Source organism: Bombus affinis, chromosome 15 (assembly GCF_024516045.1).
Source record: "Bombus affinis isolate iyBomAffi1 chromosome 15, iyBomAffi1.2, whole genome shotgun sequence".
NCBI classification, from domain to species: Eukaryota; Metazoa; Arthropoda; class Insecta; order Hymenoptera; family Apidae; genus Bombus; species Bombus affinis.
This window is the reverse complement of record NC_066358.1, coordinates 3,621,100-3,647,946: the sequence shown is the minus strand read 5'-3', so window position 1 is coordinate 3,647,946 and position 26,847 is coordinate 3,621,100. Positions and strand designations below refer to the sequence as shown.

At 37.4% G+C, this 26,847-nt stretch overlaps 3 protein-coding genes and 1 long non-coding RNA gene across 7 annotated transcripts in view; 3 read left to right on the top strand and 1 right to left on the bottom strand.

Moving 5' to 3' along the window:
* The first annotated feature begins 192 nt into the window (after nt 1-192).
* LOC126924941 (tyrosine-protein phosphatase non-receptor type 9) lies at nt 193-11,488 on the top strand. The gene is made up of 10 exons (XM_050739995.1): nt 193-521; nt 1,670-1,903; nt 1,998-2,087; nt 2,180-2,320; nt 5,375-5,638; nt 5,724-6,109; nt 6,201-6,440; nt 6,520-6,670; nt 6,768-6,975; nt 7,063-11,488. The coding sequence occupies exons 1-10, from the start codon at nt 489-491 to the stop codon at nt 7,290-7,292; spliced, it is 1,977 nt and encodes a 658-aa protein (XP_050595952.1). The 5' UTR covers nt 193-488; the 3' UTR covers nt 7,293-11,488.
* Nucleotides 11,489-12,127: 639 nt separating this feature from the next.
* Nucleotides 12,128-26,847, top strand: part of LOC126924949 (sorting nexin-27) — a 16,041-nt gene continuing 1,321 nt past the window's right edge. The window contains exons 1-7 of one of the 2 annotated variants that reach the window (XM_050740006.1): nt 12,128-12,497; nt 19,021-19,158; nt 19,476-19,700; nt 19,792-20,102; nt 20,396-20,634; nt 20,732-21,013; nt 21,350-25,707. In XM_050740006.1, the coding sequence (XP_050595963.1) occupies nt 12,169-12,497; nt 19,021-19,158; nt 19,476-19,700; nt 19,792-20,102; nt 20,396-20,634; nt 20,732-21,013; nt 21,350-21,418 (1,593 nt within the window). In that variant the 5' untranslated portion in view covers nt 12,128-12,168 and the 3' untranslated portion in view covers nt 21,419-25,707. Of the gene's footprint in view, nt 12,498-18,823; nt 18,951-19,020; nt 19,159-19,475; nt 19,701-19,791; nt 20,103-20,395; nt 20,635-20,731; nt 21,014-21,349; nt 25,708-26,847 lie in introns of those variants that run through there. The other variant, XM_050740007.1, reaches the window with a different exon arrangement.
* LOC126924982 (uncharacterized) overlaps nt 16,259-26,847 on the bottom strand; it is a 12,452-nt gene continuing 1,863 nt past the window's right edge. For 2 of the 3 annotated variants that reach the window (XR_007713762.1, XR_007713760.1), the window contains exons 2-4: nt 17,975-18,090; nt 17,722-17,894; nt 16,259-17,644 (exon numbers count right to left, since the gene is read on the bottom strand). This is a non-coding gene — a long non-coding RNA (uncharacterized LOC126924982). Of the gene's footprint in view, nt 17,645-17,721; nt 17,895-17,974; nt 18,091-26,847 lie in introns of those variants that run through there. The other variant, XR_007713761.1, reaches the window with a different exon arrangement.
* LOC126924923 (myogenesis-regulating glycosidase) overlaps nt 25,559-26,847 on the top strand; it is an 11,848-nt gene continuing 10,559 nt past the window's right edge. The window contains exon 1 of the mRNA XM_050739925.1: nt 25,559-25,707. Within this exon, the coding sequence (XP_050595882.1) occupies nt 25,663-25,707 (45 nt within the window). The 5' untranslated portion in view covers nt 25,559-25,662. The remainder of the gene's footprint in view (nt 25,708-26,847) is intronic.

The window sequence follows — 26,847 nt, the reverse complement described above, 5'->3', positions numbered from 1 at the left end:
GCTTCCGTTCCAAAACACACCTGGCTTGTTTCCGGCGTTGAATTTGCACGAAATCGTATAAGACTTGGGGAGTCAGAGAGGCTTTCGACGTTAACTATACTCGGCCAATGATAGCATATCCGGCGTGAGAAGGACAGGCGTCCGATAAACTATGGTACAAATCTGTAGTTAATGTATAGTATGGTATAGTGTCGCCTACACACTCACGCTTCCAAGATGGCGCTCAACCTACGGAGAGAAAGACGATCGAGCGTCTGAACGGGTCGGAGCGGTTCTGCTATAGCTGTGTCAAGCGTCGGACAATGAACGAGTGCCGGACCGATCTACTTGTTTCTGTCATCGCTTCGACCAATCGGTCATAAGGATAGTGTTGTGCGTTTTGGTGTGGAAACAAAATGTGTAGCCACAGACAGAGGATCGTTAGGATAGAGTCGAAAATAAGTACGTGCTAGTGCGATTCTTCGGTTATGTCAGTGCGTTAAGTCAAAATGGCAGCCACGTTAACTGTCGAGCAAGAACAGGTAAGCGATTATAAAATATTCGTATAAAATATATCGTGTCCAAAAGTTGTTTCAACCGATCTTGCCGACATCTCGAAACGATCGATCGCGATCTTTTTTTACTTCGATCCCTACACCACGTACGTGTTTACAACCGCGTAATATAAACATTGTTCGTTTCTCTGGCGCTAATCCTTTGAATCTTCCCGATAATTTTCAACGGAAGTGACAAAAGAACTAAATTCTTCCTGCTCGATAGAGCTTCAAGAATGTCTTTCGACGAATTGCAACTGCGATTACATTACTCAACGTTGAATATGTTAAACAAACGCGATAGATAGACTCGCGTGTGTACATCATGCTTTAATCATCAATGTTTGTACAACTAGACATTGTCATCGTGACAATAACGTTCGATCTTTTTGCCGACTGAGAATTTTCGGAACATCGTATTATCTTATTTCTCGCGAATATGTCAAGATTTATGTACAATTCCGATAGAAAAATTGTCATATACCGTGATAAATAAATCATCGAATAGTATGCGGTTGATAAACAAAAGGATTTTGTGGCTTTATAAGGTCTGCGTCGCGGAAAACGACGAATCTTCCGCTCTAAAAATTCAACCGTGGCATTAAATAGAACGTGTGCGTCTTTCATAAGCAAAACGTGACGTTGGAATTAAAACAAAGCGAGAACTGTCGGTTAGCAAAGCTTTATTAAAGTATCGATTTACGATATTAAATTTCTTGACCCTGGAATGAATCTATCCATTTACCGCACCGGTCCCCGGCGAGCGTACTATGGCGGAAGTTGCCGGTGGGTAGGTAGTCGGGCACCGGAAGTTATATCGGTACCCAGGGCATGTACACAAATCATTGACGAATGACTGTTACGCGTTTCGACAGTGTAGAAATGTTGCGAGACTATCCCATTGTTCTAAACGTGTCTCGTATAATCTTCTTTTTGATTAATGATCATCTTCCTTTTATTAGAATTCCGCGCATTCTGCGAATTAGCGTTTTTTGTTCGGGATATATAAAGAACCATTTAAGCGGAGAAAGCAGTTGATGTTTTATGTTAATGTTAAATTTAACGTGAAATAAATTTCAAATTTAACAAGATCTGCTTTGCTGAAAAATGTCTGATCAATCTCGTTGTGTTTGCAGGCCACGAAAGAATTTATAGAAGCAGTTAATAAATGCCGGGCTGGAAGAAGAGCCGGTCCAGTATCGTGGAGCACGGCTGTGAAATTTTTAACAGCGAGGAAATTCGAAGTTGCGAGAGCATTAGCGTTGTACGAACAGCACGAAGCCACCAGAAGGCGAGAGGGTCTTGCACTTTTGTATCCTACTCAGGAACCTTTGCTCAGTGAATTACGCACAGGAAAATTTACAGTTTTAGTAAGTTTCTAATTTTCGTTGAAAAGAATCTGAATGTGATCTGGCGTTTTCGATTACATGATGTTTATACGTTGCATTTGTGAAAATGTTGTAGCCTTCGAGGGACGCTACAGGGGCAGCCATAGCTATTTTTACAGCACATTTACACCTTCCACAAAATACCACGCACCAGACAACGTTACAAGTGAGTTTGTACTTAAAAACTTAAAATAGAAGATCATACCATAAGAGACGTTGTAAATTATTAATAATGGAACTTTCACTGTCTCGTTACAGGGTGTGGTGTACCAGTTAGATGCAGCGCTAGAAAGTGTAGAAACTCAAAAGCACGGTCTGGTTTTTATTTATGACATGTCGGATAGCAAATACCAGAATTTCGACTATGACCTCTCCCAAAAGATTCTCACCCTCTTAAAGGTAAGTTTCACACCCGTGCACGCGCGATCTCAAAACGATCTACGCATCCCTCCTACATATATTTATTATTTAACTCTATCGAGATACAAAAAAATAGCGCCAGAATGATGAAACACCTCGTTAAATTTAAGTCAGTTATTATAAACACTGTTAAATCCTGAATAAATAAATTTATTACACTTTGACAGAAACTTAATATATACTCCCGCGACTTAACAAATTTACCATTCTCGATATTCACCTTGGTTCATTCACGAATCTACGTCCGGAGTTTACAGAGCGCCGAGAAACAAAGAGGCTTTGTTGGTAGCAACGGATCGTTCCGAATGTAGGCCATTATCTTTACACAGGAAATTTAATCAACATCTTTGGCTTTTATTCGTACCACGGACGAAATCAGACCGTGTAATGCACGCATGTGTCGCCAGTCTGTGAAAAAGATTAGCCTAATATGCGAATGCGTAACGTTGCACGCTAGAAAATATTTGAGACGCGTGTATTGGACCGTGGTACCTCCTAGTTGGTGGCAAAAAGGGAAGGAGCGGGTCGCTTAGAATCTCGATTATATAATACGGAGCAATACATAAAGTAATTCCGAAGCGTCTGCTGGTGGGGTACATAGAAGGGTGTATCTCAAAGAACAGGGAAGTTTAAGGGGTCGTTAACGCTTCACGGAAACCCACTTGCAATTGCCCAGTGAGCCGCGCATTGTGAGCGAGGCAAGGGAGTTTCAAAGGTTTTGGTCGAAATGACGCAGTTATAGGATATTCGTGAAACTATTTCTAACAAACATTTTTACGTCACCGGGCACCGAGGTAAAAATAATCATCAGTTTAGTCGGATTATTTATTAGGAACCGGGGATAAAGTAGAATTCTATTCTGAAACGCGTGTCTAGGGGAAGTATATAAAAGGAAAATGCATAAAGGTACGTGATCGCTTTCTATTCGACTAATAACGTTCCGATACTCCTTCATTTTCCGCTCTATTATACCCGTCTATAGCGTATAATCGGTCGCGGACTGACTACTACTTTTCCCGATAAAGTTTCGTCTTTTCATCGGTTATGGACTGATAAATTAAAGTTCGTATCACGGTAAAAATAGCGTGGCCCATTTCGAATCACGTTCCTCAAGGGCGTTCGCACTAAAAACTAGGAAAAGGTGCTACACGGTGAAGGTGATATTTTGTTTACGTAGTCAGATCTTGCGGTTAAAAATAATGCGGAACGTTCTAGTTTTAGCGGTGGCGAGTTTTAGAGGTTGATAACCCCCGGGTTGTACGCAACACGATTCATATATTTCAGCGAATTCTGATTACCAAAGTATCGGACATGAAGCAAGAATAGGTCCTCGGGTTGAGAGACACTGACATAATACGTCACCGCACGTAGGATCGCACCTTTGCCGGGGGAGGGGGGAGAAAGAAATTCGTGTAAGGGATGCTAGAGCGGTGGTAAAAAGAAGGGGTCGTTGGCGCGCATGCGCGCATACGCGGGATAACGTCGCGACGCTCGTGGTCAGTAATCATCGTGACCCCTTTGCGTCATTATCGTGCACAGATCGGAAGAAGTTACAACCTGATTCCACCGTTTGGATCGTTGTAATTTCTTCGAGTTGTCGAATCGTCGCATTGTTCCATCCGAATACGCGAACCAACCACTTCGCGGCACGAGAATGACGTTGTAACAATCGGGAACTGTAGCAGCGCGAGTTATGCTCGTCAACCGTAGAAAACGGTTATTCTAATTTCACGCTATCGATTGACTGACCCAGTGTCGGCAGTGATTTCGATTCCATCGATTCAACGACCACTGGATATACCCTGGTGATTAATCGAATTTCAAGCCGATCGAGAGCGCTCGATTTATCGTTACATCGGCGCTTCGTTCGTACATTAGATAATCCACGTTCTACGATCCGTCGTTTGATAGGTAGATCGCCTAACGAGCTCGTGTCATCGATGTCCGATAAAATATTCGCTTACAGTGCACCTTTTCGCGACATACGGTAAACGAAAATTCTAATCTATTGATTGATTGTGCTCAAGTGCTCGTATCACACCAAAATACCCTCGTATGTAGTTTCCTCGATCCCGATTTTCATCTGTCACGATCTTCGATATAGGAAATCTGTTTGTATAGCGATCGGTAATCGTTCTGAATCGATTCGAAACAGCTTCAAGTCGTCGACACCTTTTCGTTGTGTTTTCGCGGGGTTTCGATGTAATAGAGTTTATGCGCTTAAGATCGTAAAGATGTAGTGGTGCTGCTGCTGCTGACGTCGTTGCCGTTACGGTACTTCCGCCCTCTATATACATCACAGAGGGTACCGAGGGTTGAGTTACCGTGTTTCCTGCATTTTGCACAACTCCAGAAGTGAGAAAGAATTTTTCACGCATTACACGTTCCTATTGATCTGAAATCTTGAATGTTCGTCGACCCCGCGCCTATGAATCGTTTGTCCCAGTTCAATTGAATTTTGCATCGTTTGATGCAACGCGTAACTAGCCTATAAGACAGGTTTACCGTTAAATTGGATCGAAACTCGTGCCACGTAATTCCGTAGTTTTCCTCTAGAACGAAACCCCTTCGCGTGTAAAACATATATTCGAAGATTGCTTGCAGTTGGCACTAAAACGTAGTTCTCGGTTTATATACCATTCTATTATTGCATCGTCTTGCAAAGGTCAAATTTGAAAGTCGCTCCATTTCGAAAATAAATCCTGCACTTGCGTTAACCGATCGTTTTTTAATATCTTTTATCTTTAAGACACACACAGATGCGCGCGCGCGCGCGCGCGCGATGCACACAATGTTTTTTTTTTATAATAGTATCGTTATATAAAAATAAACTGTATGTTATAAACTGATCGATTATTCGATTATTCTTTTTTTATTCCTTTGTTTCTGCAGTTGACTACTTGCGTAAATAATTCGTTTATAAGCATATGGTCTTATACTTTACGGTGTCGCATGTAAGATGGAAAATGTAAATATTGAACTACAATAATTTCGGTCGAGTATACGTACTATAACGATGACGTATTGTTTCAGGGTGGTTATCCAGCAAAATTAAAAAAAGTCTTAATAGTGACTGCACCGCTGTGGTTCAAAGCACCCTTCAAGATCCTTCGATTATTCGTGCGTGAAAAGTTGAGGGACAGAGTATTCACCGTATCCATTCCTCAATTAACGTTACATATCCCGCGGGAATCATTACCGCATCGCTTGGGCGGCACATTGGAGATACAGCATGAGGCATGGCTTCTCCACTGTCTTAAATCCATGACAAACAGGGGAGGGGGTGAGCTTTGTGAGGTCAGTATTCTAATTGCGTCCATTTGTTCTAGTAGATGCCAAAAGAATTCTTCAACAATGATTCATGGATTTCTTATATGTGTAGGTTACCCCTAGAGTGGGTACTCCTCTTTCGCCCACATTGAAAAACCACACGGTTCAAAATCCCAATGGAACTACGGTCAGTAGCTCAACTAGTCCTATAATCGATAAAAACAAAGTTAAAAATGGTATCTCCAATATTGGAGATATCGAGATTACGAATGGTGATATCTGGATGGGAACCGATGAGGCACCATCTCCAGTACAGCCTCCGTCCTCAGCTAGTTCAGGGTTTAGCGACGACGATAGCTTACACGGGGATCTCGGCATTCAGGCCGTTACCATGGAACAACTGATCGAAGAGATTCATTCGAGAGGACGCGCAGGTCTCATAGCGGAGTACACGGAAATTAGGCAAAGACCGCCCGAAGGTTCCTTCAATAATGCAAAGTACGCGAAGGCTGTTATTCTTTGAGAAATATGTTTCGTAGGATTATCACCGAATCGTCGTTTGACAAACAATTTTCGATACATTTTTCAGATTAAGATCGAATCAGTCGAAGAACCGGTACACAGACGTGCTTTGCTACGATCACAGTAGGGTATGCCTGTCGCAAGTAGACGGGGACGCTACATCAGATTACATAAATGCTAATTTTGTTGACGGTTACAAACAGAAGAACGCGTTTATTAGCACACAGGGTCCGCTGCCGAAAACTTGCGGTGATTTCTGGAGAATGATTTGGGAACAGCAAACGCTCGTTGTCGTTATGACCACAAGGTAGGTCGATAAAGGCACATTTCCCTGATTGCTTTGATATTCAACCGGAAGAGTATCCATAATTTTTGATGGATTTTAGAGTGGTGGAAAGAGGTCGCACGAAATGTGCACAATATTGGGGTCCGGAACCGGGAGACGAAGTACAAGCGGGAGGTTTTACAGTAACCACTCTTGAGGTCGATACGAATCCCGAGTACACGATATCGATGCTTCTTCTTACAAACAACAAGGTATGTCTCGGTGTTGGCTTAACTTTCAAGGACGGGAACTGACACTCTCGATGTTTAGAAGTTTCTAATCGATAAATACATTATGCTTTTATTTTAGACTGACGAGGCAAGGGAAGTTTGCCATACGCTGTACACCGCGTGGCCAGATTATGGTGTCCCACAATCGGCCAGAGCTCTGTTACAGTTTCTAGCCTTAGTAAGACAACAACAAAATAAATTACTTGCTAGTAGAGGGGATACGTGGGCTGGACATCCGCGAGGACCTCCTATAGTTGTTCATTGCAGTGCCGGAATAGGAAGGACAGGTATAAATACCGTTATTCACGCGAGTTTCAAAGAAAACGTTTAGAGAGTACAACAAAGATACTTATCGCGGGATGTTATTTTTCTAGGAACATTTTGCACATTAGATATTTGCATATCGCGACTAGAAGATACTGGAACTGTAGACATTCGTGGAACTGTGGAAAAAATCCGAGCACAGAGGGCCTACAGTATTCAAATGCCAGACCAATACGTTTTCTGTCATCGTGCTCTGGCAGAGTATGCGCTTTCCAGAGGCATACTTAGTTCACAACATCTTGCTATGTTACCTCCAACCGTAGAAGAAGATTCTGATTAGGGTGTAACCTTTATTATCATGTACCAGATTGATGTTCTTCCCGAATATGCGTAACAATCTCCTTACATAGCCTATTTCTAGCTTAAATAACTAAAAGTTATTTTTTGCTATCATCTCCATTGATGTAATATTTCAGATTTCTACTCTTATGTTAGGCTATATGTTTAGAGAATATTTAAAGAAAGACTAGTTCTTTCAAGGCCAATATGTGCGAACAGAAACCTTCCGTTTTTGTTCCTTGGTATTTTGCTCTGTGAACAAGCGATTCGATATTAAGAATAAATGACGTTCTAAGTGGCGCAACAGTGCCAATTAGAAACGGCTGTCCGAGTAATAGCGTGAAACGTGGCACAATCGGATGCCGGTCCAAGTTTAACCCTCTCATATGTAAATTTTATTGTACATTTTAAAAGATGACTACGAGTTATTTAAAACGTGTAAAGTATGAAACGTCTTACTTTATGAACATTCCATTTGAGAACAATTACTACGTCAATTAAATTAATATATAATGTATACAAGTATGTGAATTATGCTATTTCATAGGTTTAAAGAATTTTTCTTATATTCTGTGTTACGCGTACCAGAGTTAAGGTCACAAGACTTGGCGCTCTAACCGATAAAATGCAGTTTCATTCATACAGACTTTATTTATTATATTAGTGTACTACTATATGAATTAATACGTTTGATAGATAAATAATAATTAATAGTAGTTTCTTCTATAATAGTATGCTTAGTTTATCGCCACTTGCATTATCGCGTAATATGTACTTTATATTCTAACCACGATTAATTGCACTCTCCGTTACGATAATTAGTTTCGCATTTTTATCGTCATTTACGATTTGATAGGACTTGAGCCTATTTTGTTAAACTTGTACTAAATGCTAGCTGATTTTTGTTGTTTCTACGACGTGTCTTTCATACTTTGAACGCCTGTCTAAAAATTAAATTATCAAGTACAAAGTTTGAAGGATATATTGTTATAGAATCTTTATATGAGAGGGTTAAAGTTGTAAAACTGATTTATTAAGGATGAAGACCTAAGTATAATGAAACTTAAAAAAAAAAAAAAAAAAAAAAAAAAGATATGAATGTTGCGAAAAATCACAAAACTATGGACGATATAATTTAAGCGGCCGATCGGTCACTGATATGTAAGATTTAAAGACCTACAAATATATTATAACGTGTTACAACGGCTTCCGTCATACAGGAACTAAGTAATCGTCGATCGTATTTAATAGGCATTTTTGGGTAACCAAAGATTATCTCCTACACCGTCTCAGAACAATTACAATTGAATCGCGTCTGGATATAGTTGGCTGACACTTTATAAAGGGATTCTCTTACAGGGATTGTTAAACAGGGATCATTGCATAGATTAAAAATACTTCCAATTCGATGAAACGTTGAAAAAATTTAGGAAAGTCGTACGAAGTTGAACCTTTAAAAGTGGCGAATGAATACGTCGAGAATCAAACGTGCTTCGTTTTAGCAACGGTAGGATTTTTTAAAGATCATAGTGCAAAGATATCAAGCAAATTCAAAACGCGCTCTTCCACGAAAGCCTTCGTGTATAATACGAGAATAAGAGAAAGAGAACAGTGTGATTTACAATTGAAATTTTTAGAGAATCGACCACTTGTTTCGAGCCATTAAATATTTAGGTTGATACTGTCGAAGTGTCGTAAGATATACATTTTTGATTTCATTAATCGGTGAATCAATAGATCAATACCGTTATATTAACTTTCATTTCGCGATAGCTTTTTCAACAACGTAATCTTATCGGCCGGAAAACGAAATGTATTTACACAAAGAAAGTATATGAATGTTGATATAATTTGAGGGCGTGTCCAAAAGCGCTGTTGTAGATGCAAACGCTTTTTAATACGAATTTTTAGCATTTACTCGTTAAAGGCAACATTGAAAGGTTTTTTAAAGGTGCGTTGTGAAATGAAGCACGCTTATATCAAAACAAGAATAGTAGAAATTCTATTTGGAGACCGTGTTTGCATAGATGTTTTATCTGAGAATTTCTTATTAAAACGATTTAAAAATCCTGAATGTCGATGTCGATCGATGTCCAATTTATAGCTAACACTCTGTCTAACCGTCTATTTGTTGAATGTATATTATGATAGTTGCAAGAAAATCGTAATACTAAATTGTTGTTACAAAGGCAATTGATATTACAATGAATTTTTCTTGCGTCTTAAATTTAATGTATGATACGAATTTTAACGGAGACATCGTGAATTTGTTGTTATATCACGGAATATAATATGTGATAGCCGTTTAGATCGCTCTCGATATACGATTTTATAATTGTTTTTTGTTTATAAGAACGCTGCCATGTTAGCGTAACGTTTAACTATGAGTTTTGCGTTTTATTTAAATTTCATGATCTAGAATCTAGATTTACCGTTCGACTTATCTTGTAATTTATTCGATTTGATTTGCCATTACGCACTAGACGATACCAATGAACTCATTGGAACGAGAATCTTTTTTTGCCGAGAAAATTCTTTGCCCAGAACCCAATGCGTGTATTTTCTGTACAGTCTGTATATTATGTGCAAAATTTAGCAGGGTCACTTCGACCGATACGTCGTCTCAGATCTATCGATAGTGAACCGTTTGTTAGGAATACCTTCGAATTTTATATAAACGGGAAAAAATGCTGTTGTACTAAATGCTTAGTCAGACTTAAATAAGTTTCGAGCAATTTTAATGTATACACGTTCCTCCTATTCTTGGGTTACCTTAAAAAGGGCATGTTATCCGTACAATCATATTTATTATTACTAATTATTATAATAATTATTATTACTATTACTATTACTATTATTATTATTATTATTATTACCACTACTACTGCTATTATTATATTATATTATATTATATTTCTCTAACGTTTGTAATTAGTTCACAGTGCCCTTTTATATTATCTATTATATTTATTAAAAAGATTATCTTAAAGTATTCATACGATGTACATAATACGCACATACTATCACGAAGTCTTATGGTTCACTTAAACCTCCATGTTCTCAAGGTTTCACTTTCTAAGAACCTGCTAGTTGGAAATGTAAAGAAAGGAGGAAAAGAAGAGAGTTGCATAATAACAGTCAGTCGTAACGATCCGTTAAGTTAAGGAAAAGCACGAAATTTTTCATAGTACTTTTTTGTTCCTTTGAGATTAAAAAGCAAAAAAAAAAAAGAAGAAAAAATAAAATAAAATATTCAAAGTATACGCGTAAAACATCATATTATGGTAATACACAATGCCAAAAAGTACATTTTTCTTTCGTTCAACACGAAGTTTCTCTCTTTCTTATTCGTTTTTTATTTGCGAACAAGTGCAGTCTGTGAATACGGAGGTTTTATCGAGTTCTCATTTTCTTCGAATGAAAAAGAAAATTCCGACCCGATGTTTTCGTCGTTTCTCTCTCGCTCTCTTTCATTCTAATTAAGTGTGGATGTAACGTGTGATTTTGTAGTTATTTGTGTGTGTCTATTTCATAATATCCTCAGACGTGTATCGGTATACCGAAGATAAATGCGCAAAAACAGAAAGAAACTACCGGAACAGGTACTAAAGTTTTTTGTAAGGTACTCGGGCGAGTAACGTATGTTCTAAACCCCTTAGAATAATTTTGTCTTGCGCATTATCGAAAAAGTAAGGGTACAGATAGATTAAACTAACCAATTCAACAGTATTACGATCCTATATAATTTTATATTCTCAACATCATCCCTTTTCGCGCGATCAGTATTCTCTCTGCTCTTTGTTCGATTATTCTCATTCCTGTAAAAACGTTGTTTCAACCGTCGTTGGTAATTTATTTGAGTCCTATGATTCTCTAAATCGCACCTCTGAAGTTCCATTGACGATATACATTTTCTAGAAATATAATTTAAAAAATTGATATTCGCTCGGATTTTGTACAATAAAAAAGTTAGAAATGAAGGGGAAAGAAGAATCGATATCGAAAATCTAATTATTCTATAATTAAATTGAAATTCTTGTTTCAAGCATAGAAGGTAAAACGTACTGAGATATTACGAACAACAGAGATTTAAATTAAGAGTTGGAACGAAATATTGTACATATGAATGACTTTAAAACAACTATCGCACATAAATGTATCTAATAATTATTTAATATATTACAAACATAAATGGTATTGTATGTTTCTATGGTTTCTAAAATCCCAAGATTCAAATTTACATCCGCAATTTGAAATTTCAAATCACATCAGATGGTAGTTATTTTGCAGTGGGGTTAAAAGTGTTACGCATGCGCAGCGTCGCCGATGCACCAGCGCAGCATCTCGTAATTTTTAAAAATAACGGTTAAATTTTCATCATAACTTTAAAATATATTTGCGATTAAAAGATATTTATGACAATTAACATACAACACACAAATTACATCATTACTGCATACCTTAGTCCTCCATTTCAAATCACGAGTCCACTGGTTCTATGTTTTCCAATATTATCATCCCAACAGCGTTAGCAAAAGACAGGTAACGATTCTTCAAGATGACATCCATCTTAATCCAACGATTCGATTTACACACAAACAACGTAACACACTTATTATGTATTTATGGCAATGGAAACGATAAAAAGGAAAGTAAGAAGATCATTTCACAAACAGAAAGAGAATGTTAACATTGGCGGTAACAGCTGATTCAAAAGACTGACCTCTGGCGGCGGCCACTAAACTCATTAGCATGGAAGAAAGAAAGACGTCTAGAGAGAGGGAAACAGAAAGAGAAACGCTAGACGGGCTACACAGGCGCAGTCTTGCGGCGGATTTCCGTATGAAAGAAAGATCAATGGGCGGTCAGAGAGTAAGATGGCGGACTGCGAGTCGGAGGTGCAGCGCTTGCCAGCCGCGAACGAGGACGTAACGAGAAACGCGAGCGTGACGATGATCACCAACGGGCGCGTGCCTCAACACCCGGTAAACCAGACAAATCCGATCGGACAGGGGCCAAGATGCGTCATCATTTACAAAACTGAGACTGGTTTTGGGTTCAATGTACGCGGTCAGGTCAGCGAGGGTGGACAGCTCAGAAGCATCAACGGAGAATTGTACGCGCCGCTTCAGCATGTCAGCGCTGTATTACCTCGAGGTGCTGCTGAGAAAGCCGGTGTACGAAAAGGCGATCGCATATTAGAAGTGTGAGTAATCCACTCTCTCGCTTCGTTTGTTTTCTTTTCGAAGTTCTCCGATCATTTTGTTTGTCTGCGCTTTTTAGCTTACGATCTGATCATTGTACGTTTACCTGTCAAACGAGTACCGACTTTTACCTCGTCTGAGAAGTAAGAGTATTTCTTATTAGATATTTACGGGATAAAGATCGCACGCAACCACTCGTTGTATCCACTGTGTGCGAATTGTAACGGGCTACCTGAAAATTGTTAACCGCATAGATTGGACAGCCGAATTGCTGTTTGCTTTAAGCTTTATCGATACTGCTTGTTTTAATCAATTTCACTGGTTAGACGTAATCTCTCCCAGTACGGAAGATGGTTTCTGAGCTAGGTTTACATTTCACCTGATCCTGCTATTCTATCAGGAAATGAACATTTAATTCTGTGAGCTAATATTTTGTTTCACTCGATTTTCGATTTTTTCGCTGTATATCCTTTTGTTAACGATCAGTATTATCTACATAAACATATATTTTAGAAGATCTGTAAAGCAGACGCTTTTGGAAAGGAAAATCTATATCGATCAGTCGAGAGTTTTCCATTTTAATTCTCAAACATCAGAATATATTATTCAATTAGAAACGTAATCGTCGTATCGATGTAACTGAAATAACGGTACAGACAAACATACACGCCTTGTACTTCGTAAGTAGGTTCTTTTGTTTGTATTTTTATAAGAAAGAATGTTGTTGCTATAAAACAGTAATACGTTTCCACGTTGGAGGAAATATGACGCAGTGTCGAGTTTGCAAATCAAAAACATCATAACATTTATTCTCCTGATTTATGCCAGTCTCACGTGTAGATCTCCGATTTATATCGAGGAATGACGACTTTCTAAATGAAAAGCTGCTTTATCGACGCGATACTATGTAATTGTCGCGATCAAAGTTATTCAGAATTACTCAAGTTTCGATCGCGCATTTTGACGTTCCGAAAAGTCGATTCGAATCGTTGAAAAAGTTTGCCGACTTGACTCTTGACTGAAACTATTCTTTGGCCTTATTTTAAACCGGTCATTATGCTAATTATACCTGTACGAGGTAATTAAACACGTAAATTTGCGTTAAATAACCAACAATAACCAACATGTAATAAAATTCGCAATGATATTTATTTCGTCGCTTTCGCTCTTGTTTATAACGGAAATATGTTTTGATACAGTAGTCTCTGCTGCTTAATCAGCCAGACGAATTTAAATTGAATGAAGCTTCTTATGTACCTCATGACATTAATCCAGCTGCATTGTTTCGACCATTTTCGATCCATTTGTACTTTTCTAACATAGAAAAATATCTCAGGTTTTAACAAAATATGAAAAAGATCTTATTGGTGTGCATGATCTCTCGTTCAAAAATGTTACGTTGAAATCTTCTTAAGCCATTACAAAATATACTTTTTGTTTACTGTAATGAGAGCAAAATTGAAATATAAAAACTGGAGGATCGCAACAGGATCCAAAGACAATTTTTGCATTTCAACTTTGTTATTTTTATATTTTGTAATAATAAAGTAAATGTTAGCGCGTATTTGCTGTAATCTAGATAGCAATTAATATTTGACTAATATTTCTCTGTTTTTGACCGATCATTTTAAATTCGCGCGAACGAAATATGAGAACGTATCATGTCGACAGCCTTTTCTTGTCTACCTCCCCTCCATTTCCTGGTACTTCCGACCTGGTGTTTTTCTTATCTTTTTCTGCATTAGAAAACGCAACAGTATTATTATCGGCCCGATCTTTCGCCGTTGATTTCGCAAGATCGGTAATCGCCTTCGCAATTGGAATTTCAACGAAGCGTGCGATAATTTATCAATTTAAACATCGTGATACGTTAACTGGGATGAAGTTAATTTTCTTTCCCATTTCTTCGGGAATTCCTACTCTAATCTTTTAGCTTTCAGTGTTATTCCCCATTTATGAAATGGAAGTGCAATCTCTGATTTTTATGTGATCGATGTATCAATAGGAAAGCTACTTAGAATTAAGCATGGCTTTTTAAATTCTTTCTCCGACGTATAATTCGTAATATTCTTATTTACCACAAGTCCAATGAACGTTTTAAAAAAGTTTCATGCATAACAGCTGTTGTTGCGATACGATTAGAATGGAAAAAATAAATTTAAGTTCCGTTCGAAGCATATGTCATTTAACTTGCGGGCGGACTTAGATGTATTATCAGCTGCAAGATATACTTAAAAACATTTTACTGACTGACAAATAAATTTACCGCCTGTTGCATAATTATTATCGGTATAAAACGTAATGTCAAGGCAAAAAAGAACAGACATATGGTAATACGTACGTGGATTCTAACGATTCTGTAATGATCGTCTAATGGTACTGTAAACTTGTTGGTTTGTTAATTTTATTCGCGTGGGGCGTCATTGAAAACGAATAGGAAAACACGATTCACGGCATATATAATAAGTGTTAAAGACGTTTCTATCAAATACTGGATAATTATTAATTGTCTAAATAATTTCACGATCTCTGTAAAATATATACTTGGAAAAAATATCTTGTAACTTTTTCCGTACACTTCCAGATTTGTGTCAAATTTGATCATGTCTGTATCACTGCATTAATGACATTCGTGTCTCACTATAGCGTTAATGAAATTTCAAGATGTTTCGCGTAACATATATAATGCATTTGTAAAACATTCCTATAGATGTTGAAATATTCACACGAGTCACTGTATATAACTATCGTTATGAAAACAAAACTTGTATAAGCACGCGATTCCCAGACGTAAACAGTTTGTGCTTTGTGACTTTGTTTTTGTCCAAGGAAGATTAACAGAAGACATTGTTCCCAGGGAAAAATGTATCAAGGTTTATTAGTTAATTCGTTATCTCGAGTACGCGCAATAGGTCACTGTACTTAGTTGAACCAACTCGAGAAATCAGACGTTAATCACGTAAGTAAGTACCTATATCTACTATTTACAGTAACCTTTTTTTTATCATTTACACACACGCTGACGATGGTAATTAGAGTAGAAAGTAAATTCTGTAGAAAGCAACTCGATGACATAAAGAGTTAATACGTTCGCTTAGCGAAATACCTATATACAATTAACGCAAAATTGAGACAAGGTCGACTTAGAAATTTCATTCTTCTCTTCGATACGCTAGCTTCATCAAGCATCGAAGCTTGCTTGAGAAGATTTGTCCCTTGTACGGCTTCTAACAAGTGGTTACACGTACGCGTGGCGATCTCGTGGATGGACTTTTCAGCCGCCAAGGACACGATATTAAATTAGAGCGAAACGGGTGTTTCTTCGACGCGATTATGTGCCTCAGAAAAAAAAGAAGAAAACCGCAAAGCTTTAAACGAAACTTGGAAGTAATACCAGGAAATGTGGACAAAAGAGTAGGGTGTTAGAAATAATTCCGTATCAGTTGTTAAGGTGGATACGAGTAAGAAATAACGATATCATCTAATCTGTAAGGAATAATTTCCTAACTGTTCAACGTAGGAAGTTTATATATACTTTATTTATCTATATAATTTGTATATACGTAATATTTATTTTTTAATATTCAGATACGGTTCAAGAGAGTCGGTGGAAAAAATATTTCTTCAGTTCCTGTATCTCTTCACGTACAATCTTATTTTTGCCATCGATTCATCTGATACCGTTTATATCTGCAATCTGTTTTACTAGTTGCACCTGGACCGGTTTCATTGGAATAGCTGAGTAATTATATGAATGAACAACTGGTATGAAGAAACGCTACATGCTTTATTCAATTAGTCCATAGGCTAATGTTTGTAGTTATCGTATTACTAATATCTAAGTTTAATTTAATAAAGAAGGCCAAGATCTCGTGCTTGGTTTTGTAAATTTGAAGAATAAGAAATTCGTAAATAAACATAACGTTGAATTTTCTCGAAACTCTTTAATAACTGCGCAAAGTTATTTATTATTGTCTGTTTAATGTATTATGTACGGGTTAATTTTACGCAGACGTAATTGTTTGTACAAGAATGCAAATAATGATCATTGATGAATGATTTATTTCACGCGATGCGGCACTAGATATTTTGTAACTTCAGTGATTACTAGACCACCAGTGTTTATGCAAATTTAGTTACATTATTAACTGAAAAAGTAAAATCTATGTGATAATTTGTTTCAAATGCTAAACGTTATATGAAACACTATGCTTTGAATATGTTATATGTTTTTTTTACATATAGAGATCATTTTACATATTTTACATATTTTTACATTTTACATATAGAGAGAGTCTAAAGATTTGTACGTCTTTAAATTTTTCAGAAATGCATAAACATCCGCGGCTTAGCTATTGCCACAAATACAATTTCTCGAATTCACCGTTCTAAATCGATGAAATACGAAGTTTCCTGATGTATATTAGCCGTACGTTATGCATACTTCGTCCGTGCTGTTACTCTTTCATGTTTGTCATGACATTGTGTTTGGTAACTGACTAATAGATAACTAGTTCACATTTTCATCGTAAGAGCAGATTATCTCGCTCCTGTTGAAATGTATCGTTTGGTTGACATACCGATAAATGTAAATACGCTTGGCATTCAGATATATGTATATGACCTCTTTTCTACGTTACATCTTGCGCTAAGTGCGAAAAATATTGTGGAAAAGTAACGTGATCATAATGACGATTAATAACAAGAACTCTCGATAAAGGAATTTTATCGATATTTTTAAAGAAATTGCAACACGTTACGTGTATGTGATTTTTTTCTTGACGAATGATCGATTCTGCGACACTTGGAGAAACACTGAGTACTACCGTGTTATCGTTCATTCAGCGAATTCATCGCGATTTGCTTGCTTAGCTTTCCCTTCAATTACGTCCGCGACTGTGTCGATTAAAGCCTGGAGAACTGAAAGCCTTTGATGGAAACGAATAGAATTGAATTGGTGATCAAATCTGTAGGATTTATTTTTCTTTCGGATAAGGTCAACGTACGATTAACCGTGAATGCAATGCAGATAGTATCGCGTGTTGATAATTGTAAACGTCGTCAGTTATCAATCAACGATGAGTATATTAAATCCTATCTTGGAGCGTTTTTAGCACGCTCGAAGTATTCGGTCGTTTGCGAGATTAAACTGGAAAGAAAAAGCAAAGAGTTTCGCAGTTTACGTTTATGTAATTCCTGGCAATTATATATTACACGATTACGTACATTTTTACATGATTGGTATCCTCTTTCGACCAGACTGCGTCGTAAGAAAAGTAGCACGCGATAAAGAAACAAAACGATAGTTTTATCGAGACCCATATATCTTGGCAAATCCATTTCCTTATCTTCTGTTCTTCTCCCTTCTTTTCTTCTTTTTTTTTTTCAAGCAATCTTGACTAGAATATTATAATAAAACATTTTAAAATCAGTTTCGATAATTCTATTTTTATCTTTGGTCAATGTTAGTCGCCCTTACCATTCAATGATTACATTACAGTATGCTCAGGTCAAATTACATTGTGCTAAATCGTAAGAGAAGCGAGGCGATTTTCTGTTGCTCCGATACTTATCCGGGACAGACGCGCAGAACACCTGAAAAACGGTTTGCTGTAAAAATAGCAACTCTCATTAAATATACTCGCATTGTCGTACGAGTCTATTAATAGCCCATGGCAGGAAAGTTGCGAAGAAAGTTTATCTCTCGCAATAAATTGATAAAACTCGAGCTTAACAATTATACTCTTGATTCTTAACGCAATATATGCATAAAGGTTTTCGATGGAAGATATTCAAATACTTTCGCCGATCGCTGTATTAATTGATCCTCGATGAAAAGTCATCGTATACGACAAGAATATTAATAATCAGAAGCGTAGTAATTTTTTTCCGTTTACAACGCGTGACATTATCTGGTCAACCCAGTTCGCAACAAAATCAAAGATAATAAAATAAAGTTAAGATGAAGGGGGGATACGAGGTCGATAGGGATAAGTATAAAGTGCACTGTTTATGCTTAGCTGGAGTGTAGATCGCAAATCGATCGCAGAGTCGTGCCTCCTCTCGCGACCAATAACAGTCGTCCTTTCACGTGTGGAATTCGAAGTTCGACCAAGGCTGGTCACCTGTTTTCCTCCTTCCTTTCCTCCTGTGTTTCTTTTAGTTGTGAAAGTCAAAACTAGCCACGGAATCGCGACTGGGCAGAGAAAGAAAGAAGGAAAGAAACCGCAACATTTGCTTTCTTTCCTCGCTGTGTAGCTTCGAGTGTAGTCTGAACAGAGCGTAACAAGTCACTGCTCTGATTTTGCAACAGTTGACAACTTTTTCCCGATATCGTGGTGATAAAACTATAAAATGTTGACGTGTTATGTCACTGCAGTTCAATGCGAGTGGATGGAAAATCGTGGACGTCGCGGGCCGAATCTTGACTCGCGGTTCAAAGCAATCACGGCAGGGTAAAAGAAAGATGTGTGAAATGATTTGTAGATGTACTTTTTGGAAGATAAAGACTTGGTCTTGTTACAGAAACAATGTGAACGTCGAGGGAGCCACCCACAAGCAAGTGGTGGATTTGATCAAGTCAGGGGGTGATGTCTTAACGCTGACTGTTATCTCCGTTACGCCGCAGGAAGCGGAAAAGTTAGAACCTTTCGAAGATTTAAGGTACGCAAGTTGCCTTACGATCTATCGTGATAGTCTCTTTAAGAGATAAAATCTTCAAATTTTAGAGAGACTTAGGTGCTTAAAATCTTCTATGATCTCTTAAAGATGGATTCTTAAGTTCTCGATCTATTGACATGCACAGTCATCTATCAGGCGATGGGATCGTCCGGTGCGAAAAAATTTGTATGTCAATGAGTTTAAAGATTTCGAGACTTTTGGAGCGTTTAAAGATCTTGCGATAGATTTTCAAGCGTATTAAATGATTTCTTGTTTTCGCTTTTCGCGCATTTATATCGGTCGATTACGCTTTCTCCTAGTTATGCATCGGTGGACTACAGCGAGAAGCGATCTCTACCTATCAGCGTGCCGGATTATCACGTCCGCGAGAGGAAGCATGAGCGTTATGTGGTTTTCAACGTTCACATGGCAGGCAGACATTTGTGCTCTCGACGCTATCGAGAATTCGCTGCACTGCATATGGCACTGAAGAAGGAATTTATCGGTTTTAACTTCCCTAAGCTACCAGGAAAATGGCCATTTCAGTATGATATCCACATCAAATTCCGAATTTTTCGGCTCGACTTGTACGTCTGACGTGTTTTTATATGTAAAGATTGTCATACTTGTGCGTAGATTGAGCGAGCTTCAACTGGACGCGAGAAGGCGCGGGTTAGAACAGTATTTGGAGAAGGTTTGCGCCGTGCGTGTAATTGCCGAAAGCGATATCATGCAAGAATTCTTGGCCGATAGACTCGAAGAGGATGGGGATCAAGGTCCAGCTGTCGATTTAAAAGTACTATTGCCGGATCGCGAGGTTGTTACCATAACGGTTGCTAAAGCTGCCTCTGTCAGTGACGTATACGATGCAGTTTGCAGTAGAGTGGGACTAGACGCGGAAACCGCGAAATACTTTTATCTTTTCGAGATCGTGGAATATAATTTCGGTACGTAATTTGGATGTAAATTCAATAGACCGAATTATTTAATACAGTGGCTACAAAAAAGTATTGACACACGATTGTATTTATTATAATATTTACATGATAATTAATTAGATCAAAGTACATATATGAAAGGAATATATTAAATGAATATATGAATATATTAAAAATGAACTGTAGAATCTGATAAAAAGCGCTTCATTGGAAAATATGGATGTGTGGCAAGGTCTATTGTTAACTACTGTAATATATCCAGAGATGTCATTCGTTTTAATAGAATACCATTCGTTTCGCAGAAAGAAAGCTGCAACCCCATGAACATCCTCATACTTTGTACGTTCAAAATTACTCGACCGCCAGTGTGACGTGTTTAGCAATAAGAAGGTGGCTTTTCAATGTAAATAGACCACTCAACGAGCAAGCATTAACCTGGACCTTCTGGCAAACTGTGGACGAAGTTAACAGAGGACACATTACGGCCGGCGAGAGATTGTATCAGTTGAAAGCATTGCAAGACGCGTCGAGGAAACACGAGGTACGAGCGACCTTTTATTTCTATGTAATATGTGCTGTACCCTCGTCAGTTTCAAAAGTCTTGTATTCACATTCCCTTCTTATCTTTTTGTTTGTAGTACCTAAAACTAGCGAAAGAATTGAGCGGTTACGGCGATATCGTGTTCCCTCATTGTGCGTGCGACTCACGAAAGGAAGGACACGTTGTTCCCGCTGTTGGAACACCGGCATTTAAGCTACACGCAGCGAAGGAGGACGGCACTTTGGAATCTCAAGTCGTTGAATTTCACTGGAACACCATTACTCGATGGGAGGTAGACGAAGAAGGAATGGCGTTCTGCTTTCAATACACGCGCCAAGATAACCGTCCACCGCGTTGGCTAAAGCTTTTCACACCTTATGTAAGTAGTGAGTTCCCCTTTTTTCTTATTCAAAAGATGAATTTCAATAACTTACTGAAACGTGTTACTGTACATTGATTGCAGTCATTTCTTTTGATAGCAGAGCAATGCTGTTTTACGTGTCGTTCTTTACTTTCTATTTTTACCTGGATGTTGTATGATAATATCATAGTTAATAATCTGTTTACTCGCTATGTACAGGTGATATGTTGTGAGAGGACGCTGTTACATTATTCATGATCTGTCTTTTCCATTTCTTTTTTCTTGTTGTATCGTTACGATTTAATCAAACTATTTTGCATATTTACGATCGAATATATTACGTTTTATTTGCAGTACACGTTCCTGTCAGATTGTTTTGACCGAATAGCCGAAGAAGCAAAGTGGGACGATCCAGGAGAATGAGGTAACGTGCGGCGTTAAAAAACGTGTATGGTGCATAATAGCAAAGGTATCGTCTCATCGGACACAATTCACTTATCTTTGTAGCAAGAACTTTTTTATTAGGATTACTTTTCTAAGACGATTCAAAAATTAACGGGACACCCTAATCACGCCAGACTCCTGTTTCATTAGTTTCACGATGCTATTAACACAGTGCATCTGTTACGTGTTAGTGTACGATCTTTTAATAGTATTGCAAATACGAAAAGTACTACTAGAAAATTAACATTTTCCTTTTGTTCTAAACAAAAGAGCAAACATCAGCATCAGATGGGAGTAAACGTATCGTTGTATCTCTAGCTAATAACACTTCTATCGTAGATTGCGCTACTTTAGTTAGAAAGGGAAGAATACTGAGCGATCGCATTACTTTCTATGTAAGATATTGTTGCTATAGTATCATACTAAAACACCAGACGAATAGATGAACCTATTCATTGGCCTATCGTTCATCGTGTGTAACGTAACTTTCGGTCTCGATCGAGAGAATCATTGAATTACGAGACGTTCCTTTCTACTAGCCTAATAGGTATCGCCAACTTTTGTTCGTTGAATTCTTATGAGTATATAAACTTAACCAACAAGTATTATCTTTTAAGGGTTAGTTTCCTTTATACTCTGTGCGCATTTTTTTCATTTTTTCTTTTTACATTTTTTTCCAATCTGTTTTCATCTACGTATACGGTTGTATGTACTTGATAACGAAGTAGAGATTTTCCCAATATCCAGTTCATGTTATCATGTGTGTAAAGTAAGCGTAATAGTGGTCTGAACGATAGCACAGATTACTTTTTCCCGAAGCTATATTTTTACTATTAAAAATGCAAAAGTATAAAGTAAAAATTGTTTTCGATCCGATCTCGTGTAATCGCACGCCGGTAGTGTACAAATGGTGAATATACGTATACCAGAGATTGTAAACGAGACGCGATCCAACTTAAAAACCGTAGCTGTGCTTAGACGTTGAACTCATCGTTAAATTCACAAACAAATACACTTCATTATCCTCCATTATACGAAGACAACATTCGTAACGTGTGTAAACGTTTGTCTAAAGATAAAACTTCAGGTAACGATGATTTAACGATGGAAGAAACAAGCGGCAAGATCCCACAAATATAAATAAGACTTAAGAGAAACGTTAAAAGTTAAAGAAAGACATGGGTAGAACGCCATAGCAGATGAGCAAAGAAAGATAATACTCAGTGACATTGTTAAAGAAGATACAGATAATAAGAACGAAACGATTATATATGAATAATTTTAGCGTCTTTAAGATCGGTAAATACACTGATGAACCTTTAAAGCATCTTGGCCTGTTCGTCGTGTTAACCGATGGAACAGCGAATTGTTCGGAACCAATCGATCGCTAGGAACACCACATTCGACGTTATGGTCTCTCTATTTTTTCCTTGTCTCCTTCTTCAACTTGCTTTCCATCGATAGGCTTTGCGATCTTCCGCACTTCCGTTCCGAACGATTCGTTTGTTCAACAACGAGAGAAGCCTCGGCAGATAATAATTATAGAAATAGATGTATAACTATCGTTAATGTTTTTAAACTTTATTCGAAATGAATTGCGCGTGATTTTTGAGGCAGCAGAAGCCGAATGGTTTATCCTAAGGATATCGAAGTGGGAGATAACGTTAGTAGCATTAAGAGTAATAATCCTTGAAGTGCCGTAAGAATAATGAGAACCTTTTTGTTTAAATGAAACAAATGTTCTGTTCGCGAAGATTTCTGATAATTCAAGTTCAATTGATCGAATTAATCTAAGGTGATTGATTATCGTTCAATACTGTACAATATTTAAGCAGGGAAGTTTTGATTATTTTTATGGGAATTTCACGCATTGAACACAGTACTATCCGATCAGATATATAAATATGTACGTCTGAAATATAAATCTACTTATGTATATATGTATCTGTTCCGCTCATATAGATCGATCAATCAGGGAAGTACACAATGACGATTTTTGATTTTTATCCTATCAATAATTCTACTATATGGGAACTGTGCAAAATGATCTGCAAGTTATTGTTGAAAATTCGCCCGTAATTATATTTGAACGAAGACGAACGAAGGTGGACCTTCGGTTTCTCGAGGCTCGGAACTGAAAATTGTAGTATCACGATGTTACGAAGTTTGCTTATAATTCAAGCATCGAGCAATGGTTTGTAACTTCGCCAATACGATTACCTCTTGTTTTAAGTTATGAGTTTTCCTTCAATTTTTCCAACAAAAATCTATAAATACTAGTAGCTTGGTCGTATTAGGCGTTACCTGCGCGAATATTTACTGCTTTAAGTTTATAATTCGTGAAAGCGCAGTACACGAAGTACCGAACAAGTATTAAAATACCATTAATAGACTTTAGCCGAAGGTCGCATCGATTGGCAGAAACGGCCGTAGGATTTTTATATTTTTTTTTTTTTTGTGATATATTATTTCTTTAATCGATGAAGTAATTATAAATAATTAATTATTCGAGTTTCATCGGTAGCGTCGGTATAAGCAATTATGTGTTTTGCGGCAACAATATTTCTGACGAAGTTATGTCGTTACATGTAAATCGTGTAAATCATGACGATAGAAATATTTTCGAGAGAAATTAGAAAGGATATTAAGCAAAGAAATATACGTCCAAGTTACATTGCTCCGAACCGCTAGCTTTACATTTTTAGAGCATGCATGTGAAAATTATTTACTAAATTTGATTTATGTTCGTTATCGCGTGCCTATATTTATTTATACTATATGTAATTGTATTGTGCGAAAATCATCAAGTTTATTCACTTATTAGTTCTACTTATTTATCGTTGCCCAGTAGTATTTTTTTATCGAAGAATATAAGATATGTTATTTCTTTTCTCTAATAAGGGGACAGTACGTCCAAAAAAGAAGGCGGTTAGTTATTAATTACTTCATTAATAATCACGTTAAAAAGAAGTCTGTAAAATTGGATGACGAATTAGGTAGTTTAATTTAATTATTATTACAGTAAGACCATATCATTACAATTAACTCTTTAGACATTAATTAAGGTACTATGTATAATCGTAGCTCGTAATAACAAATGCTCCAAGCAATTTATCATGTACTATTAGTTCGCGACTTTTGCTGTAAAACTGGTATTTCGGATTAACGTTGATATTGTTGGATTTGTTTTCGGATCATCTTGTTAAGAATCGGGGAAAAATAAAATTACGAAAAAAGAAGAAAAATTAAAAAAAAAAAAAGAAAAAATACAGAGAACATTACAACATCCGTCTTTATTGATACTGATATTTTTTTGCACAGCTCGATAACATAGCTAAGCTCATGGAATTATTACTTCTCTATAATTTCGCAGATTTCAGGTTACGCTGGATATACAATGTCGCTTATGTAATAAATTGTGCCGTGATTTTGCGCGTCGTATAACGATGCCCGAGTTGAAAAACAAATAGTTGCACAGATTCGTTTTCAAATAACGTTCTTTCGAACAGCTCCGTGACAACACTCGCGAGATCGATACGTTCCAAATCTTTCCCGACTTTCTTCGAAACTAATCGCTAATCACTATACAACAAGCCCTTTCCTCGATGCTCGAAATTTTCTTCTTCCATGAGCTCGTCACAAGCTTTCCCTTAAAAAGATACCTACGAACGCGATCTTCTTCTTCTCCTTCGATGCCAGAGGCCGCGTAGAACTCGTCACGAACATTTAAAAAAAGAAATTTTTATTTCGCGATTATGGGCCGCCTTGGTGACTGCGAGCCGTCTTCTCGGGAAATATAAAGTTCCTACCGAAGGATCACGAACTGTATTAGTATCCGATCGGTAGCGGCGTAAACACGCTCGCTCACGCGCTCCGATTTGGTCACTCACGGGATTTATCGATATCAGTTGTCCGTGGGCGGAAAGAGGGACATATCTTGTATATATGCAAGTATGCGGTATTCAATTTTTATGTATTAGTGAACGCTTGCAAATCGGTGAGTGTTTATACGCGCGCAAACGCGTTACCGATACATTGAACGCGGTCTCGGAAGATATCGCTAAGTGGTTGCCGATATAAGGAACGGAAGATCAGTCTAAAACCACCTGTCTTCGAAGGTGGAGGTTCTCTCATCTAATCGTCTCAACGTACGCGGTATAATTTAGGCTCGAAAGCTCGATAATCGCCTGCGATCAACCGGTTCGAACGTTCGATCCAGAATAATGGAGAGATTAAAGAAGAAACGGAAGAAAGCCGACAATCAAAAGGTGAGTGAACATCTTTCTTGTCTTTTTCCATTTACTTTTTTTCTCGACAGCGCAGTGCAACGTATTTCGAGCAACGTGATCGATAACAATTTTAATAGTTTTTCTAGTAGAACCGCGTCGTGCCTTTGAAGCGATAAGAATCGTTTAAACGCCTCGTGAAAGTTGCGCGTATGTTTTCTCAAAATTACATTCTAGGTTTATTTCCTCGCGAATCCGTTTCTTTGCGTTTTTATGAAATTTTTCTTCGATCGCGTAAAAGGACGATCAACTTCAGGGAATCTTAAGACTTAAATGTTATGTTCGGTAGTGATTTTTTTAATACTTTTCATTCTAATTATTCTCCTCGTCCTTTTTCAGTTGTATCTTGAAATTATATACAATATGTATAACGAATATATACAAGTACAGTAGTTTATTGAAAATTCATTGTGCGAACAGACCAAAGTGTTATGCAACTTTGACACTGCTCAACAATTGACGCATTGATTTACACCATTTCAAAGCTGCGTTCGATTTTGCCGACCCATTTAATAATAACATTTGCAAAGATGAAACGATATGAAAGAATCGTATAAAGCAACAACCTTCTTACTGTAAGCGTTTTTACTCGTTGAATTGCCATGATAAATAGTAATGATAAATCGTAATGTTCTCTAATTACAGAATGCTTCTATCAAGTAATGAAATCTATTTAAATTACTAGTTATCGTAAATCATCTTTATTTAAGAATTCTATCGCTTCCTGTTAAATAGTCTTACTGACGTCATGCGAGTTATCTAGCATTTCTAATTAGCCCCTTTTCTTTAGTACTATAACGTATGTCCGAATACGTGGAAGCATGACAAATTTATTTGGAAATAACACGAAACTTACAAATATAAATATTTTAAACGATACTGTCACTCCGTATTTATTACGATCTTATTTTATTTTAGCCTGATCGGCAGTCCTGATTCACGGATTTATCGACTATTGTTTGAATTTCCGTTACGTGCTCAAATTAACTTGCAGACACTGTATTTTCTGAAACACGTTATCTAATATCGTTGTACGACAAATCGAACGATTATCAAGGATTATAGATCGATAGAAACTAATTTGACAAACTATTTTTGAGTTTGCTGCCAGTGATATTTGTC